Raw genomic sequence first — 18,406 nt, forward strand, 5'->3', positions numbered from 1 at the left:
GTAAAATATTTCAAAAGTGAAAAAAAATGAACCTATTAGACAAAGCTTGTTTGTTCTGGGTTTGATAGACCAAGTTGATGAAAATCACCTTTGGAAGCAGTACATCGAACCACATGCTACTTACAGAAGAAGAAGATGTAAGTTGTGTTCTCAGTTATAATTAGTGTTATTCCCAAGATGAGCACCACCCAGAAAAATCATTACTCCCTATTTTAGCAATATAACAATTCAATCCTTTAGGATGGGATTTGCTTTTCAGGGGAGATAACTTTGTTTCTTGTTTTGGCTGTTTAGGGGGCATCTTACCATTTAACACTAAAACCCAAAAGGCACACAGTCTCCTCTAAGATATTTATTGATTTACCTAGGCCTATTATTGTGTGAACAATTCAACAGCCGAAAGTCTGACCCTAAACATCTGAATATAAACATGTTTTCTTCTCCATAAACATGGTTGTTAAAAACAGTTGGTTTTACAGCTTTAGAATAATAAATACAATTTAATAGATATAACAGTAGAGCCCATTACAGTAACCTCAGAATTTTAAGGTTCAGTATCAAAAACTGCTAATTCATAGAAGGCAATGGCTTGTAACAATGAATCATATAACTCTTCTGCTCTCTGTTGTTCAGTAGACGAAAACATCTGTCTGTAGTGGACGATCTTCTCTGATGGGAAGACTACCCGAGGCTCCTCCTTCAGTACGGACTCTGAAAGGAACTGCTTCACTAGTTCTTTTCCACTAGTCCGCGTGTCACCAATCATCAGCTCAAAGTGCTTCCCCACTCCATTTCGATTCATGCTCAGTACCTGGTGCTGGCCATCCTGGACAAAAGTTTTATTTAATAAGGCATACAGCATGGCTTCCATGATATGAAAATGTAACAATACAGGAAACCGAGAGGAGTTCTGAATTGAAAGCCCTATTTTTTCCAGAACATAGAGGTCAGCGTTAGGCATCTTTGAAATGACTGAAGAAATCTTAAAAAAAAAAAAAAAAAAAAAAAAATTAGTGACAAGAAATAATTTGTTTGGGTCCCCTCTCCCATTTATTTTTTTTAATGTTTATTTATTGTTAAAAGGCAGAGCATGAGCGGGGGAGGGACAGAGGGAGGAGGGAGACAAAGAACCCAAAGCAGGCTCCAGGCTGTGAGCCGTCAGCACAGAACCCGACATGGGCTCGAACCCACAAACCATGAGATCATGACCTGAGCTGAAGTCAGACACTTAACTGACTGAGCCACCCAGGCTCATAACCTGTATTTTTTTAAATATATAACTTAGGTTAAACTCCTGCTAACAGTTCTGAAGTAACTGAAAAAGCATTTAATGGAGGCCTCAGGACAGCCAAGTTCTGGTCATTGTCCTATCAGGAATAAGCTGAGCTAAGACAGGCCATTTAGTCCTCCCAAGTACTAGTTTCTTCATCTGTAAAATGGGTTTCATAATTTCTTTCTTCTTTTTTTTGGAAATGTTTATTTTTGAGAGCACTCAAGTGAGCAAGTGAGCTCAGGGGAGGGGCAGAGAGAGAGGGAGAAAGAGGATCTGAAGCAAGCTTTCTGCTGTGCAGTGCAGAGCCTGATGTGGGGCTTGGAACTCACAAACCATGAGATCAGGACCTGGGCCAAAGTCAGATGCCCAACCAACTGGCCACCCAGGCGGTCCCCTGGGCTTCATAATTTCTAAAATCTGTACTAGACAACTTAACAGGCACCTGGGTGGCTCAGCTGGTTGAGCGTCCAACTCTTGGTTTTGGCTCAGGTCATGATCCTATAGTCATGGGACTGAGCCATGTTGGGCTCTGTGCTGTGCATGGAGCCTGCTTGGGATTCTCTCTGCCCTTCTCTCCCATTTGCTCTCAAAATAAATTTTTTTTTTTTTTTAATTTTACAAAAGATTAGACAACTTAAAACTTCTATTAACCTTTTAAAAATGTCTAGGGGTGGGGCGTCTGGGTGACTCAGTGGGTTACGTGTCTGACTTCAGATCAGGTCATGATCTCACAGTTTGTGAGCTCGAGTCCTGCACTAGGCTCGCTGCTCTCAGCACAGAGCCTGCTTCACATCCTCTCTCCCTCTCAAAAATAAATAAGCATTTAAAAAAGTAAATGAAATAAGGGGCACCTGGGTAGCTCAGTCGGTTAAGTGTCTGACTTTGGCTCAGGTCATGATCTCATGGTTTGTGAGTTCAAGCCCTGCGTTGGGCTCTGTGCTGACAGCTCAGAGCCCAGAGCCTGCTTTGGATTTTGTCTCTGTCTCTCTCTGCCCCTCCCCCACTCTGCTCTGTCTCTGAAAAATAAACATTAAAAAAAAGTTTTTAAATACATTAATTAAATAAAAATGTCTAGGGTAGAGCACAGAGTTAGAATAACTAGCCTATAATCAATCATCTGCAAATGATTAATCCCACCAGATGCTTGATTATACCAGTTTCCCTATGTGTAATCAGGATGGTAATTACTCCCCATCTCACAAGGTTTTGAAGACTCAGTGAGACAATTAGTGACAGCATTTTTGAAAAACAAGCTTTATATAGCGATAAAATTCTGTAACATTTAGAATAATATATTTTAACACTGATTTTTCTCAGTATGTGCCTTTGACACATGAAGGTATTTCATGAACTAAATGAAGATTCAACTTTTAAAAATCCTAGGTGATGAACACATGATAGGCATGGGTGAATAATAAGCACGCAAAGAGAGTCCATCCTTAGTACTGTATTTCATTCCTCTTAGGGCTAGAAGATTAAACTACACGAGGAGTTCCGGCAGGTGGGAATTTGGAGGTGCAACTGCTTTACCTCTTGTAAATAGACAGATGATAAGTATGTTCCTTTCATCAACTGGCAACACTCACTTTGCTGCCAGTCTAGCACGGCCAATTTACGATCCAGGTGAGCCCAGGCAATTCTTCTAGTTCCAAAAACAATGGATACGATACTATTAACTGCCTAAAACAAAAAGGCTGGTTTAACTACAAGTATAGACATTTTAATAGATACAAAATTGAAGCTGTAAACTCAGAATGCCAGATTAGTTTCTATAACAAATATATTTACAGTTTATGAACTGAGAATTGTTAAAGAAATGCAGCAATAATATTTAAAAAACAAACAGTAGCAGTTTATAAACAAAGAACCTTTACTTATTCTCAGCGCCTTGCCCAAAGTCAGCATTCAAATATTCAAATGTTGCTGGGGACTGTGCTAGGTACTGGGAAACAAGGAACATACCCATACATTATAAGAAATGCCAGCACAGTTACACTGTAGAGAGGAGACCCGGTCCGGGAAGACTGACTGGACTAGGAGAGTGAGTAAATGCTAAATGGGACGTTATTTCACCAGATGTCCACACAGATAGGTTGTGTGACACCTCACACTCAGGCTGAGGTATGAGTGCAAGTGGGAAAAGAGCCGAGGGGTAGGCAAATTTCTGCAAAAGCATCTTGCTTTATCCTGAGAGCTCCAGGAAGCCCCCAAAGCATGTAACATTCAGGTACAACATGAGACATTTCAGAACCATCACAGACTGCTGTGTGGAAGACGGACCACAGCAGGCTAGACTAGAGGTGGTACTGGTTAGGTGCCTGTTATATGACCAAGCATTAAGAATCGGGGGCACCTGGATGGCTCAGTCGGTTAAGTGACCATCTCCTGATTTCGGCTCAGCCCATGATCTTGCGGTTTGTGAGATGGAGCCCGGTGCTGGGCTCTGTGCTGACAGTGCAGGGCCCATCTGGGATTCTCTCTCTCCCTCCTTCCCTCCCTCCCTCCCCCTCTTCTGCTTGGGCACCTGCTCTCTCTCGAGCGCTCTCTCTCTCAAAAATAAACTTATAACAAAATTGAAGACAGTGACAGTGAGGACAAGAAATAGAGCAGAGATAATGGGGGTAGAATTGATATGTGGGATGGAGGAGCTTAGGATAAATCCAGTTTTATTTCAGTGATTGAATGGCACCTGTTAAAGATGATAGGAAGCAGATCAACTTGGGAAGGTTAAGGGGAGGTGAGTTGTTTTTTTATGTATTCCATTCAGGTTGCCTACAGGGCTTGTAAGGGGAAATGTGTAGTAGATAATTGGATATGTGGGTTCAACTCTGCATGAAGTCTGGGCATCACTTCACTCCCACACAGTTCATTTAGTTATATGGATATGCAACGTGCTCCACAGATACAAAGGCAGATAAGCAGGAACATTTTCTAATTCTATACCCATCTCCCTTTCACTGCTAAGGAATGGATAAATATCCATTATGGGCAGAATAGTTTGGATGCCCAATCTACAAAATACAGGCCTTCTTTTGGTTCTTTTCTTTAGCTCAATGATTGCCGAGATTTACTGTACATAACAATTACCACACCAGGTCACACACAGTACTTCACGGGCAAGATTTTTTTTAAGGACTACTGCATGACTTTTTCCATACAAAATAACTTTAGAACCTAACCCTCTAAATAAGATTGCAACTCCACTGTAGTGAGTATAAATAGTATTTGTAGCAAACATTTTGAAGGAAAATCCAACCCCTGAAAAATGTCGTTTGAAGTATGTTCCAGATCAACTGCAAGAGTTCTATCAGGAGTCCATGGATGGGCTTCATGAAACTTACAAACCCTCTGGAAGTACATGCAACATTCTATGTATACGTGTTTTTGTTTTCCTGAAAAGAGGTCCATAGCTTTCATCAGGTTTTCAGAAAGTATCCATAATCCCCCAAAACTGAGAGCTACTGGTCTAGAAAAAAGTGTGCTTACTACTGGTATAGGATGAGAGAATATTTCATCATGTATTGTTACACAGGACCTAAGTCCCTCCTCCAAGGTTTAATGTCTGATGTGCCAAGTAATTCTAATATTTGTCTTAAAGTGCCTGGGTGGCTGAGTTGGTTAAGCTTCCAACTTCAGCTCAGGTCATGAGCTTGCAATTTGTGAGTTTGAGCCCCATGTTGGGCTCTGTGCTGAGAGCCCAGAGCCTGGACCCTGCTTGTGTCTCCCTCTCTCTCTGCCCCTCTCCTGCTTGCACTCAGTCTCTCTCTCTCTCAAAAATAAATAAACATTAAAAAAAAAAAAAAGAGGGCACCTGGGTGGCTCAGTCAGTTAAGTGTCTGACTTTGGCTCAGGTCATGATCTCACAGTTCGTGGGTTCAGGCCCCACATCGGGCTCTGTGCTGACAGCTCGGAGCCTGGAGCCTGCTTCGGATTCTGTGTCTCCCTCTCTCTCTCTGCCCTCCCCTGTTCGTGCTCTGTCTCTCGCTTTAATAAATAAATAAATAAATAAATAAATAAATAAATAAATAAAACACTGAAAAGGATTTGCTTTTAGAATGCTTTTTAAAAGGAGGTAGGGAGGGAAAGATTACATTAATCCTGCTGGAAAGACCAGTATAATGTTGTACAGTCACTCCCTGGCCATAACCATCTCTGCATCTTAATTTCTCATTACTCTCGATAGAACCCTCAGACACAGCCAGATAGCTTCTCAACATTCCTCTTAAATAAACCTTGCACAGACCTATTTCTCTACAACTGTTCTTTCTTCCTAGAATGCCCGCCTCCTCCAGGTAGCCTAATTCTCTCTCTCCAAGATCCGGGCTGAGTTCTACCAGTAATCTGTCCCAACAGTCACAGCCCACAGTTCCCTGTCCCGTCCATTGCCAATTTACTATCTGTATATCTCATTCTTCAGTACTGATCACATATCAACTAAACTCTAAGCTGTCTTGATGCCCAGAATAGTGCTTTGCAAAGTATGTTCTCAAATATGTAGGCCATATAGCGGACATTAAGAAAAATGATATACCTTAAGTCTCTCTCTTTTTATCTCTGGTTTGATGAGCTTTCTCAAGAGCCGGTTGTCTTGGAACTTTCTTTTTTCCCCTTCAGTCTCTGGACAAAGAATGGAGTTACAAACTTGAATGGTAGTTTTGTACTGAAACAAGGGCACATTCATTAAACTCTCCAAATTCTGAAATGGCCCAAACTTCTCTCTGTGCTCTATAATATTGATGGATTTTCTTCCACGAAGCAATTTGAAAGCTTCAAGTTCTTTATTAGATGCTGTATTCAACACCTGCAGGATGGAAGCCTGCTGCTCTGAAGAGAAGAGCTTGTCAAGTGCATTTCCAGATTTCTTTGTATTTTCATCACAAAGAGCAACACTGGGAATAATCTTCTTAGGTGCAGTGGATTTTTTCCGACAGCAGGAATTATGGAGACCCTGGACCAAGGATGACCCTAACGGAAATGGAAAACATCGCCACCTTCCTGAAAGGAAAATTTAGCAAAATGTAAGTTGGAATGTCCTACTTCTCTTTAGTACTAGTTGTGGCTTCACCAGAGCCTTTGCAAAGTGACAGGGACTTTCCCATAATTTTAGAAGTAGTACACCAAATTCACAAGAGGTGTCTTCTGATTTTTGTGGACAAGTCCTAAGTTTTACAACCTGGAAATTTTATGCCCTTCAATGTCTTCAACTGCTTAACGTTTTGGCATTTTTAACTTTAGAAGGATCCTTTTGTAATTACTCTCTCTTGTTGAGAACATTTTCACTAGTTTCCTTCTCATCCGGGGGAGCCAGATAAAATTAAATTTTACACGTGTGTAAGAAATGTTTCAGCTGAGTGGTAGATTGAAGGACGATTTTTGTTTCTCCGGTACACTTTTCGAGATTTCTACTATGACTATGCTTCTGCAAGTGCAAGAGCAAAAACTATGCAAGAAACAATTCTGTAAAACCAATGGGAAGTCACTCTGACACTGCAGCCCCAGTTAGAAAATACAGCCAGAAGTCAGCAAACGGCCGTTAGAATCTGAACCGTCCGCCCGCCCGCCACTCAGTCCGGGAAGGAGCCCCTCGCGGACCCTCCCCCGGGAAGCACAATCGCTCCGAGGTGCCTCTCAGCTCAGCGAGGACTCCAAGACGGAGAGCTGGACAGGGGACCCGAGAGAGGAAATATCCCAGGACAGACGGGAAATTAACCTAATATTCCAGGAACGCTACCTCCCGCCACGAGGAGACAATGGACGCTCATCCTCCAGGTAAAGCACCAGGTTCCCACAGTCCAATCTTCCTCCGTCGACTTCCGGTCCCTACGTGCTCCGCCCCAAAGTGCCCGGCCTCTCGGCGGAAAGGTTCCGGCCGGCGTGGCGTTCCGCCACCGGCGGGAGGTACGTCCGGCCTGAGGAGCGGGTGAGTTGCCTGTGGGCTGCGGACTCCGGGCGCGCTGCGGCCGAGGCGGTGTCTCCAGATCCCCAGCCCCTGGGCGGCCCGCACTTTCCTTCCACTGAGTCCGGGAGACGTTCTCGGCCCGGCCGGCCCCTGACAGCCGCTGAGCCCAATCTCTGGGATGAAAACGCCTAGGCCACTTCTAGTTTGTAGTTGGCAAGGTCCCTCCTTCAGGGAGACTCTCTGGGTTTATTCCAGGCACATGAAGTGATACGGCCTTGTGGGGGCCTTGCCTGGGGCTCAAGGAGCGGAGCCTGGTGGGGAGCAGAGACAGGAACACAAATAGCCCTATCTCTAGGCAGAAAGGGGCAACTGGGAGAAGCAGGGGGTCAAGGAAGGGCGAGGTAGGAGGAGGTCGGAGCAGCGTTCCATTTGGCAGGGATGGGGGCGGGGGGGGCACATGAAGCTGGCACAAAATTTGGTTGGGCCTTGAATGCGGAATGGAGCAGTTAAATAGCTTCATTAGGTAGCCCGAAGCTACTGAGGCTTTTGTAGGGTCAGACGGGAGATGGTGTTGCTAGAAAATTGGCCATATATAAAAGTGCCAGACTGGGTTGGAGGTGGAAGAGGGAGGGAGTGTCTCTTCCCAAGGGACAGGCAGCCATAAGGAACTGAACCTGGAAGGGGTAAGGAGAATGGAAAGGAAAGGATTCTGTCTGGAACATGAGGAGATTTTAGCGAGTTTTGTGAACAACACAGAAATCAGGAGGGAGGTGGGTTTTGAAGGGAAAGGGAGTGGGTTTGTGTTTTCATGAGGTGGTAATGTCTTTGTAGATATTGTCCAGGAAGTAGTGGAAATGTAGGGACTTCTAAGTATTCATAAGAAATACTCAGGAGAATTCTAGGAATCTTACCAATTCCTGGAGAACTTAGGACTGTAAAAAAGAAATAATCTCAACTTTTTGTGCAAAATCCTCCAAATCAAATAATTTCCTTTTTGTTCCTGGCTTATTCTGCTTAATGAGGTGTTATGGGTTGAACTGCATCCTTCAATAAAGATATGTTGGGGCGCCTGGGTGGCTCGGTTGAGTGACTTTCTTTTTAAGTTTATTTACTTATTTTGAAAGAGGTTGGGGCGGGGGGCGGAGGGGACAGGATCAGAAGCAGGCTCCACACTGACAGCAGGGAACCTGATGGGGAGCTGGACCTCATGAACCATGAGATCATGACCTGAACCAAAGTCAGACATGTAACAGACTAAGCCACCCAGGCGCCCCAAGTGTTAGATTCGATTTTGGCTTAGGTCATGATCCCAGGGTAGTGGGATTGAGCCCCACATTGGGCTTCACACTGAGCATGGAGCCTGCTTAGGATTCTCTCTCCCTCCCTCTGCCTCTCTCCCCTGCTTATGCTCTCTCTCTGTATATAAAATGAAATGAAATAATGAAGTGAAATGAAATGAGACATGTGGAAGTTCTAGCCCTCAGTACCTCAGAATGTGACCTTATTTGGAAATCGGGTCACTGCAAATGTAATTAGCTAAAATGAGGTCATCCTGGAGTAGGGGCAGGTGACTAATTCAGTATGACAGTATGACTGTGCCCTTAAAAGAATGACCAAATGAATGCCGTGTGAAAATGGAGGCAGAGGTGGGAGTGGTACATGTATAAGCCAAGGATCACCAGTGGGTCATCACCAAGTAGGAGAGAGGGAACAGATTCACCTTCAGAAGGAACCAGCCCAGGGGCGCCTGGGTGGCTCCTTGGTTAGGCATCTGACTCTTGATTTCGGCTCAGGTCATGATCTCACATTTTCATGGGTTCGAGCCCTGCATCGGTCTCTGTGCACGGACTGTGTGGAACCTGCTTGGGATTCATTCTCCCTCCCTCCACCCCTCCCTCTGCCCTTCCCCCACTCACACTGTCTCTCTCAAAATAAATAAAAATAAAATAAAACGTAAAAAAAAAAAAAAAAGAAAGAAAAAAGAAAGGAACCGGCCCTGCTTACACTGTGATTTCAGTCTTCTAGCCTCCAGAACCAGGACAGAATACATTTCTGTTGCTCTAAGCCACGTGGTTTGTGGTAGTCTGTTACAGTAGCCCTAGGAAATTAACACCTGAAGCCATCAGGAGCCCTGGTGATTGATGCTTTCAGAGATGATGATGTTCACCGGCAATCGGGTCCCCTGTCTCCCTCTCTCTCTGCCCTTGCCCCGCTCACGCTCTCGCTCTCTCTCAAAAAATAAATAAACGTTAAAAAAAAAAAAAAAAAACCAACAGCTGGACAGCCATTGCAGTACATCAGGCTCCACAGACACAGCACCGGGGCAAGTGAGAGGCACACGGGCACTGGGTGACTCTGTGCCTCGCTGAGGAAAATAATTAAACACGGGCCAAAGAGATCCTAAGAAGCCGAGAGGCAAAATGTCATCATATGCACTCTTTGTGCAAACTTGCCGAGAGGAGCACGAGAAGAAGCACCCAGATGCTTCAGTCGACTTCTCAGGGTTTTCTAAGAGGTGCTCGGAGAGGTGGAGGACCATGTCTGCTAAAGAGAGAGGAAAGTTTGAAGACAGGGCAAAGACGGACAAGGCCTTTATGAAAGAGAAATGAAAACTTATATCCCCCCCTAAAGGGGCGGATATCAAAGGAGAACATCCTGGCCTATCCATTGGTGATGTTGCAAAGAAACTGGGCGAGATGTGGAACAACACCACCGCTGCAGATGACCAGCAGCCTTATGAAAAGAGGACTCCGAGGCTGAAGGAAGAATGTGAAAAGCATATTGGTGCAGACCGAGCTAAAGGAAAGCCTGACGTGGCAAAAAAGGGAGTCGTCAAGGCTGAGAAACGCAAGAAAAAGAAGGAAGAGGAGGAGGAGAAGGACGAGGAGGAAGATGAAGAAGAAGATGATGATGAATAAGTTGGTTCTAGCGCAGTTTTTTTTGCTTGTCTACCAAGCATTTAACCCCCTTGTACACAACTCACTCCTGTTAAAAAAAAAATTGAAATGTAAAAAAACAAACAAAAAAACTGGATGCAGAGAGCCCAGCACATAGTAAGGGTTCAGTAAATGTTAGTTCCCCTTTTAAAGGATTACCTCTTCCTGGGAGCTAATTATTAATGACCTTGAAGGGAAACTCCCTCATTCCTCAGAACATTTGTTCAATATTACTTGGACCAGAACCTGGAAGTGGAAGGTAAAGGGGCAACTATGGTGTATGATTTACTGTAAACCAGACTCCGGGTGTTAAAAACAAAAGTTGTTACTTCCCCGCCCCCCCCCCCCAAACCAGCTCCTCCTAACTTCCCCGTTTGTATTGCAGATGTCCCTGGCTCCTCCCACTCCTTCCATCTAGCCTGTTACCTGGTTTCAATGTTTTTAAAACCTTTTGACCTTTTAAAACCTTTTTGACCAGGACGCAGGACACATAGGCGTCTGGTGTGACACAAAAGCTTCGTTAAAAAAAAAATACTTGTGCAGGAGCACCTGAATGACTCAGTCGGTTGAGCGTCTGACTCTTGATTGCAGCTCAGGTTATAATCTCACGGTTCATGAGATCAAGCCCCGCATCAGGCTCTGCAACAAGTTCCATGATGACAGCGCGGAGCCTGCTTGGGATTCTGTCTCTCCCTCTCTCTCTGCCCCTCCCCCACTCGTGCTATCGCTGCCTCTCTCAAAATAAATGATAAAAACAAAAAGTCTACAGGACACCAGGTGGAGATGCCTAGTAGATAGATGCTAAGTCTGATGCTAAGGGAGAGGACTGTGCTGGGGTATAGATTTGGAGGTTGTCAGTGTAGAGAGATGGTACTTTATCCCATGAAAGTGCAAGGGATGAGCTGGGGAGAGGGTAGTGTGAGAAAATCACACCAAGTCAAAGAGAAAACTCTGGGAGCACCAGTATTGGGGGTGAGCAGATAATTCAGATTCCCCCAAAGACTAAGAGACAATGTTTAGAGAGATTTAAAAGGAAACAGGACAAAGTCAAGTTAAAGAGACTAAGGACATGTAGGATCCTGACGGGGTAAGAGGTTTTTTGTTTTTGCTTTTGCTTTTGTTTTTTAAGCTAGGTTGGGGCGCCTGGTGGCTCAGTAGGTTAGGCATCCGGCCTAGGCTCAGGTCATGATCTCACAGTTTGTGAGTTCAAGCCCCGCGTCGGGTTCTGTGTTGACAGCTCAGAGCCTGGAGCCTTCCTCAGATTCTGTGTCTCCCTCTCTGCCTCTCCCCTGCTCGCTCTCTCTCTCTCTCTCTCTCTCTCTCAAAAACAAACATTAAAAAATAAAATAAAAATGAAATCTAGGTTAGTTGGAACCACTAAATCAATATTCATTTCATGACTCACTACTGCGTGGTAACTTGCAAAATTTTAAAAACACACAAAATTCTACAACCTTACCTGCATTATCTCTCACCTGGGCTCTTGCAGTACCCCCAACCAATTTTCCAGCTGCCTATCAACCTGACCCCTGCCCTGTCCTTTATACACACCCTACCTGTTCTTGCCAGCAGCCCCAGGGCTGACTAAATCTCCGAATCCCTGCCCTATGGTGGGGCCTCACCTTAATGTTCTAGCTCTTCCTCTCTCTGCACACCACCAGGCACCCTCTCTGGCACCCAACACCCACAGTGCTGCCTCTCCCAATAGATCCCTGGTTGTAGGCAGGTAGCAGTGTCTCCAGGGAAGGCGAACCGGTTAAGGTAATCCATTAACCTTTGCTGCGGATTAAGAAGGGTGTGATTCTGTTTGGGGGCGTATCAGGAAAGAGAAGCAGCCGCCTCCCCTTTCTTCCTGAGACTCTGGTAGCCGGGAGGAGGAACTAAGAGCAACAGCCACCTCTGCGGGACAAGTAATGCTGACAACAGAGCATGAAGAACAGAGGCGCCTGGGTGGCTCGGTCAGTTAAGCGTCTGGCTTGATCTCAGCTCAAGGCATGATCTCATGTCATGGTTTGTGGGATCCAGCCCCTTGTCGGGTTCTGCACGGGGCCTGCTTGGGATTCTCTCTCTCCCTCTCTCTGTGCCCCTTCCCCCCTCTCTCAAAATAAATAAACGTTTTGGAAGAAAAACTGTCAAGGCAAAACCAACACTTAAAAAAAAAAAGCATGAAGAATGCCTTGATGACGTTGTTCCCTGAAACCATCCACCTGCAGACTTTTGGTTCAGTACAAGATAAACTGACCTAATTGTTTCAGCCACTTGTAGATCAGTATCGTGTTACTTGCAGCTGATAACTTCCTCCTTAATACATCCACTCAGGAGACAGACTGGGTGACTTAAAGTTCCCCATACACGTTCCACGCTGTCTCACCTCTCTCTGCACCTCTGTGTCTGCCGGTCCCTTTCCCTAGGATCCCCTCCAAATGAATTCTCACCTCTCAAGGGCCAACAAGGGTGTCTCCTGCCCCAAGAAGCCCCCCTCTCTGCCAAGCCAGAGCCCTTTTGCCAAACACTTGATTCGTATCTCTCTCAAAATACAATCTGTCTTCAACTATGGGGCTTTTTGTTTTGTTTTGTTTTGTTTTGTTTTGACCATATGGCTTTGTCCCCTTATTTGACTCTGGGGATCTGGAAGCTGCCAACTAAAATATATCAAAAATCCATTCCTGGGGGCACCTGGGTGGCTCAGTCGGTTGAGCGTCCGACTCTTGACTTTGGCTCACGTCATAATCTTGTGGTTCATGGGATCAAGCCCTGCATCAGGCTCTGCGCTGACAGCGTGGAGACTGCTTGAGATTCTTTCTCTCCCTCTCTCTCTGCCCTCTCCCTGCTTGTGCTCTAAATAAATAAATAACTCCATTTAAAAAAAAAAGAGACAATAGGGAAAAAGCAAGTCGCAGAGTGAAAGCAAATATTTTCAAAACATATAACTAACAAAGAACTGGTATCCAAAAAATATATATATATATATATATTTATATTTATATTAATTTATATATATATATATATATATATATATATATATATATATATTCCTAGAAAGTAAGAAAAAGGCAGGCAAACCAACTGAAAAAAAAGAATGGGCAGAGGATTGGAATAAGCACTTCACCTAAAGAGGGCATTTAAATGACCAATTAGCAGATGAAAATGCGTTCTTTTATTAGTCATCAGAGAAATGCAAATCAAAATCTATGATGTGATAGCACCACACAGACATGAGAACAGCTGAAGTGAAAAAGACATAATACCGATAGATCAATAAACCTGGAGTGTCGGCAAGGATGTGGAACTCTCACACTTGCTTGTGGAAGTGGGGATTGGTGGAATTACTTTGGAAAACCACCTGGCAGTATCGACTAAAGCTGAGCATATGTATCCTCAGTGAGCCAGCCATCCCACCCTGGGTGTAAATTCAATAGAATGCAAACATACGTGCACTAAAAAACATGGAATATATGTATAAAGTTGGGAGTATGCGGTAGTTTTTGATTTACAAAAACTGCAGCTTCCCAGAGTCAAACCTCCTACCAGAATGTTCATAGCAGTGTCCCTCGTATAAGCCAAAACATGGGATATCTCAAATGTCAAAAGAAAGTATATGGAATAATCTTCAAATACATCCAGCATCATGGAGGAATTTCACAAACATAATGTTGAGGGAAAGAAGCCACATGATTTATATCAAGTGTAAAAATAGACAAAAGAATATAGGGGGATAAAAATCAGATTACCTTTAGGGACTAGAAACTGAAGGGGAACGGGAGCCTTTTGGAATGCCGGTTTCTGTATTTTTGTGGCTTGTTTTGTTTTTGGTTTCATTTTGTTTTGTTTTTAGCTCTGGGTACTAGTTAAACGTGTGTGCACTTAGTAAAAATTCATCAAATTGCACATTTATTATTTGTGCTTTTCTGTTTGTTATATTTCAATAAAAGTTTACATCCAAGTGTAATTCTCTGAGTCACCTGAATTAGATATGCATCATATAAGGTTTGAATGTTTATTTAGTGATATAATCTATTCTATTTAGTCTTCAAAGTTGTTCACTTCCCAAACGTAGCCCGGATTTCCATGAAAGGGCTGCTGATTCTTGCATAGACCATTCTGGGCAAGGAACACAAGACGTCTCTTTGCTCCCCCTCCCCTGGAAGAGATCAGAGGGGACAAGAATGGGTAGAGGGAAGGTAATTGGTCCTCCTAATGTCACTTGGGCAAAAGTTTTGGATTTTTTTCCCTGCTTTTATGTTACATTGTCTTACTGTCTTTTTAAAAGATATTACACAGGGGCACCGGGGTAGCTCAGTCACTTGAGTGCCTGACTTCGGCTCAGGTCATGATCTCATGGTTCATGAGTTCGAGCCCCCACATAGAGTTCGCTGCTGTCAGCACAGAGCCTGCTTTGGATCTTCTGTTCCCCCACACCCCCGCCTCTGCCCCTTCCCCTTCCCCGCTTGTACTCTCACTCTCAAAAATAAATAAATCTTTAAAAATAAATAAATTATAAATAAATAAATGGTATCACACAATTAAAATTATAAGGCAAATGATCAAAATAAGAAACAGTATTCAATCTGAAATTCAGAATACTTGGGTTCACGCTCCGACACTGCTACATATTACGCATGTGTATCTCAGTTTACTTCTGTAAGAACAGTTTTGTGCAAAATAAAGTTCAAAGTACCGCTCTCACAAGGTTGTTGTGAAGATGAAATTATATAAATCATAGGGAAAAGAGAAAGTGTTACACAACGGAAATGACTTTTTTTTCACAGTGGAAGATATGATAAAGTGGACAATTGATTCTATAGGTTGAGATGAAATGTGATTGCCTAAGAAACCACCTCAAGAAGAAAATCCCTAGGTGTTTTCTAAAACCATCCTCAGGGCACCTGGCTGGCTCAGTCAGAAGAGCCCGTGACTCTTGATCCTAGGGTTGTGGGTTCGAGCCCCACGTTTGGTGTAGAACTTTCTTGAAAAAAAAAAAAAAAAAAACTTAAAAAAATAAAATAATCCTCTATCTGATTAATTTAGGTATAACAATAGGAAATAGAAGTTTTAGATTTTCGAGCCCAATTTTAAAACTCCACTTCAACAGGGTAGCACCAACGTTCAAATCACATTTCCAACAGGTGTCACCCTAACCCCTTTGATTGTGGGTTTGAGCAAACCTCTGTGACTAACTTCTCACTCAGTGCTCCAGGTAATGATATCAAATGTAAACACTCAATTACCGTGTGTTAATTCGGGACTTCTTTTCTGGCTCTTCAGGTTTCACAACGGGATGTTTCAACTCCTTGTGGTATTTTGCTCAGAATGCAAACCCGAACGAACGACGGGTTGCCTGTGTAATGGAGGTCTCAACTCCATTCCCAGTTCAACCAACATTTTTTGGGGGTGTGTGTGGCAAAGCTCACATAACATAAAATTCACCATTTTAACTGTTTTAAAGTGTACAATTCAGTGGTGTTTGGTACATTCGCAGTGTTGTGCAACTATCACCACTATGTAGTTCCAGAACCTTTTCAACACCCTAAAAGGAAACCTTGTACCCATTTAGCAGTCATTCTCCTGCCCGCCCCTCCCAGCCCCTGGCAACCAGGAATCCACTTCCTGTCTCTATGGATTTGCCTATCCTGCACATTTCACATAAATAGATCAACCAACTGGGCGTGCCTGGGTGGCTCAGTCTGTGAAGCATCTAACTTTGGTTCAGGTCATGATCTTGCGGGTTTCGTGAGCTCGAGCCCCGCTTTGGGTAAAACATGAGCCCTGTTTCTCTCTCCCTCCCTGTCTCTCTCTCTGCCCCTCATTCACTTGCGCCCTCTCTCTCTCTCTCTCTCTCTCTGAAAAAAAAAAAAAGTCGGGGTGCCTAGGTGGCTCAGTGGGTTAAGCATCCGACTTCAGCTCAGGTCATGATCTCATGGTTCATGGGTTTCAAGCCCCTCTTCAGGCTCTGTGCTGACGGCTCAGAGCCTGGAGCCCACTTGAAATTCTGTGTCTCCCTCTCTCTCTGCCCCTTCCCAACTTGTGCTCTCTCTCTCAAAAATAAATAAACATTAAAAAAAATTTTTTTAAAAAGTGATTGATCAGCATTTTTGGGGCCCAGCACTTGCTAAGCACCAAGAATACAAAGATGAATATGACAGTCTTCTGTTAACAAGATCACTGACAACTGGGACAAATAGATTTTAAAAAATGATAGTACAATGTGATGATTATTGTAACAGAAATGTGAGCATTGTGAGGAAATAGATGCGGGAGATAGGGCAAACTGTAAGAAGTAAGATTTGAGGGTGCCTGAGTGGCATAGTTAAGTAGCCAACTCTTGGTTTCAGCCCAGGTCATGATCTCACAGTTTCGTGGGTTGGAGCCCCACATCAGGCTCTGTGCTGCCAGTGCAGAGCCTGCTTGGGATTCTCTGTCTCCTCTCTTTGTTCCTCCCCTGCTAGCTCTGTCTCTGTCTCTCTCAAAATAAAGAAATAAACTTAAAAAAAAAAAAAGTAAGATTTGAATATAGGCATAGAGGCAAGAGTTTGCTAGAACAGTGGGGCTGGGCAAGAGGGCAGGGTAGAGGAGGTGGGAGCTGCAGTAGTAGAGAAGTAGCTGGAGCAAGGCACAAGAGCAGAGAGTTGGACAGCTCTGTGCTCACAGGAGGTTGACAAAGCACACCCCAAGCATGTTTCCACCCTAGGGCCTTTGCATTTGCTGGCCCCTTTTCCTGGGCCACTCTTCTTTCAGGTCGGTGCCTGGTAGGCTCAACCCCTTCCTTCAGATCTTTGCTTCAATGTCACCTCCTCAGAGAGGGCCTCCTTCACCTCCCTATCAAAACAGCATCTTTATAATAAACTTTTTAAAATAAAGTTTTAATAAACTTTATTAAAGAAAAACAACAGCATCTTCTGTCCCTCTCTATCTTCTTACTCTGTACTCCTTTTCAGCCTTTATCGCTCTGGTACCATATTGTATATAGGTATATGATTCTCTGTTCATTTTCTGTCTCCCTCACTTGAAGGTAAGCTGTACAAAGGCAGGACTCTTTGCTTTGTTTATAGTTATATTCCCAGCACCCATAACAATGCCTGGCACATATTGTAAGCCCCATAAATTTTAATGAGTGGAGAAGCAATCACTTTGGCAGCATTGCGGTGGGGAGTCCCTCTGGGTTCTGAGCTGCTTCCTGCTGAAGACAGAGCAATATTGAAAGCACCAAGCAATAGGTAAACTCGATCAGATTCTTCTGATTGGCTGTCACAGACTATGAGTCTGGAGTGCTCTCTTGTCCAGCGAGAGTAGACGCAGAATTGAATACAAGAGAGGCTAATGTCCCGAAGGAGACAAGAGCTCCTAACAGGGGTTTCATCTCCGTGTTTCTTGAGCTCACAAGGTATTACCCACCGTGTGAATGTGAAGAAAACAATCAGATAGCAATTGACCGGTGTGTGTAAGAACAAAGGCTCTGGGAAGCAAGTGGAGTTTGTGATAATATATTGGCATCAGATGGAAAGTAATTTCCTGAAGCTGACATAACAAGTTACTCGTGATTCCATTACAATATCTCACTAGCTAACCTCAGGCACTTTCACCCCATGATGGTGACTTTCTGCCCTAAACTTTCCTCTAACCCATTTATATAAGCAGCACCTATTTCCCCACAGTTGGCTGCTTGATTTTCCACTGTTTCCCTTGCCTGCCTATTATTTCCCTTCAAAAGGAAAACACTTTTTGTGATCCCACGTCCTCTCACCTTATTGTTTATAATTTTTTACCTGTATTCATTTTTTCATTTATTTTGCAAGTATGTTTTGAGTCCCTGCTACGCAGCAGGCAGGTGCCGGGATGCAACAGAGGACAGAGCGACCTGTCCCTGCCCTCAGGAAGCTGAGATGAGTAAGGGAGACAGGAAACCAGTGAGCAATTACAGGCGATTCAGGTACTTTAAAATCCTAGCATTAAAGAGGGGAAACTCTCTGGACACAAAGATACTCATAGTTGCATCATGTGTAACAGCGAAATATTGGTCACAATCGATGTCTGACAACAGGGAAATATACATACCTCATGGAATATTGCAGAGCTATTAAAATGATGTCATGGGGCGCCTGGGTGGCTCAGTGGGTTGAGCGTCCGACTTCGGCTCAGATCATGATCTCGTGGTCTGTGAGTTCAAGCCCCATGTCAGGCTCTGTGCTGACAGCTGGGAGCAGGGAGCCTGCTTAGGATTCTGTGTCTCCCTCTCTCTCTGCCCCTCCCCCACTCATGCTCTGTCCCTCTCTGTCTCAGAAATAAACATTAAAAAAAATA

General features: G+C 43.9%; 1 protein-coding gene and 1 pseudogene across 2 annotated transcripts; one reads left to right on the top strand and one right to left on the bottom strand.

Annotated features, from left to right (window-relative positions):
- Positions 1-337: 337 nt before the first annotated feature.
- TEFM (transcription elongation factor, mitochondrial) lies at positions 338-7,162 on the bottom strand. Of its 2 annotated transcripts, none has more exons than XM_042915156.1 (4): positions 7,005-7,162; positions 5,805-6,268; positions 2,804-2,953; positions 338-982 (listed from the first exon to the last, which is right to left on the bottom strand). In XM_042915156.1, the coding sequence occupies exons 1-4, from the start codon at positions 7,033-7,035 to the stop codon at positions 545-547; spliced, it is 1,083 nt and encodes a 360-aa protein (XP_042771090.1). In that variant the 5' UTR covers positions 7,036-7,162; the 3' UTR covers positions 338-544. The 2 variants fall into 2 exon arrangements, with proteins under 2 accessions (XP_042771090.1, XP_042771089.1); XM_042915155.1 differs by having other exon boundaries at positions 6,984-7,080.
- A 2,388-nt stretch (positions 7,163-9,550) lies between these two features.
- On the top strand, positions 9,551-10,664 carry LOC122205847 (annotated as a pseudogene).
- The last annotated feature ends 7,742 nt before the right edge of the window (positions 10,665-18,406 follow it).

The sequence above is a fragment of the Panthera leo genome, chromosome E1, assembly GCF_018350215.1.
Source record: "Panthera leo isolate Ple1 chromosome E1, P.leo_Ple1_pat1.1, whole genome shotgun sequence".
Taxonomy (NCBI): domain Eukaryota; kingdom Metazoa; phylum Chordata; class Mammalia; order Carnivora; family Felidae; genus Panthera; species Panthera leo.

Coding starts and splice junctions, on each gene's coding strand:
- TEFM (XM_042915155.1), bottom strand. CDS start 7,035: ATGAGCGTCCATTGTCTCCTCGTGGCGGGAGGTAGCGTTCCTGGAATA. Junction 6,269..6,983: donor TAGCGTTCCTGGAATATTAG/GTTAATTTCCCG, acceptor TTTTCCTTTCAG/GAAGGTGGCGATGTTTTCCA. Junction 983..2,803: donor CATCTGTCTATTTACAAGAG/GTAAAGCAGTTG, acceptor TTTTTTTTTAAG/ATTTCTTCAGTCATTTCAAA.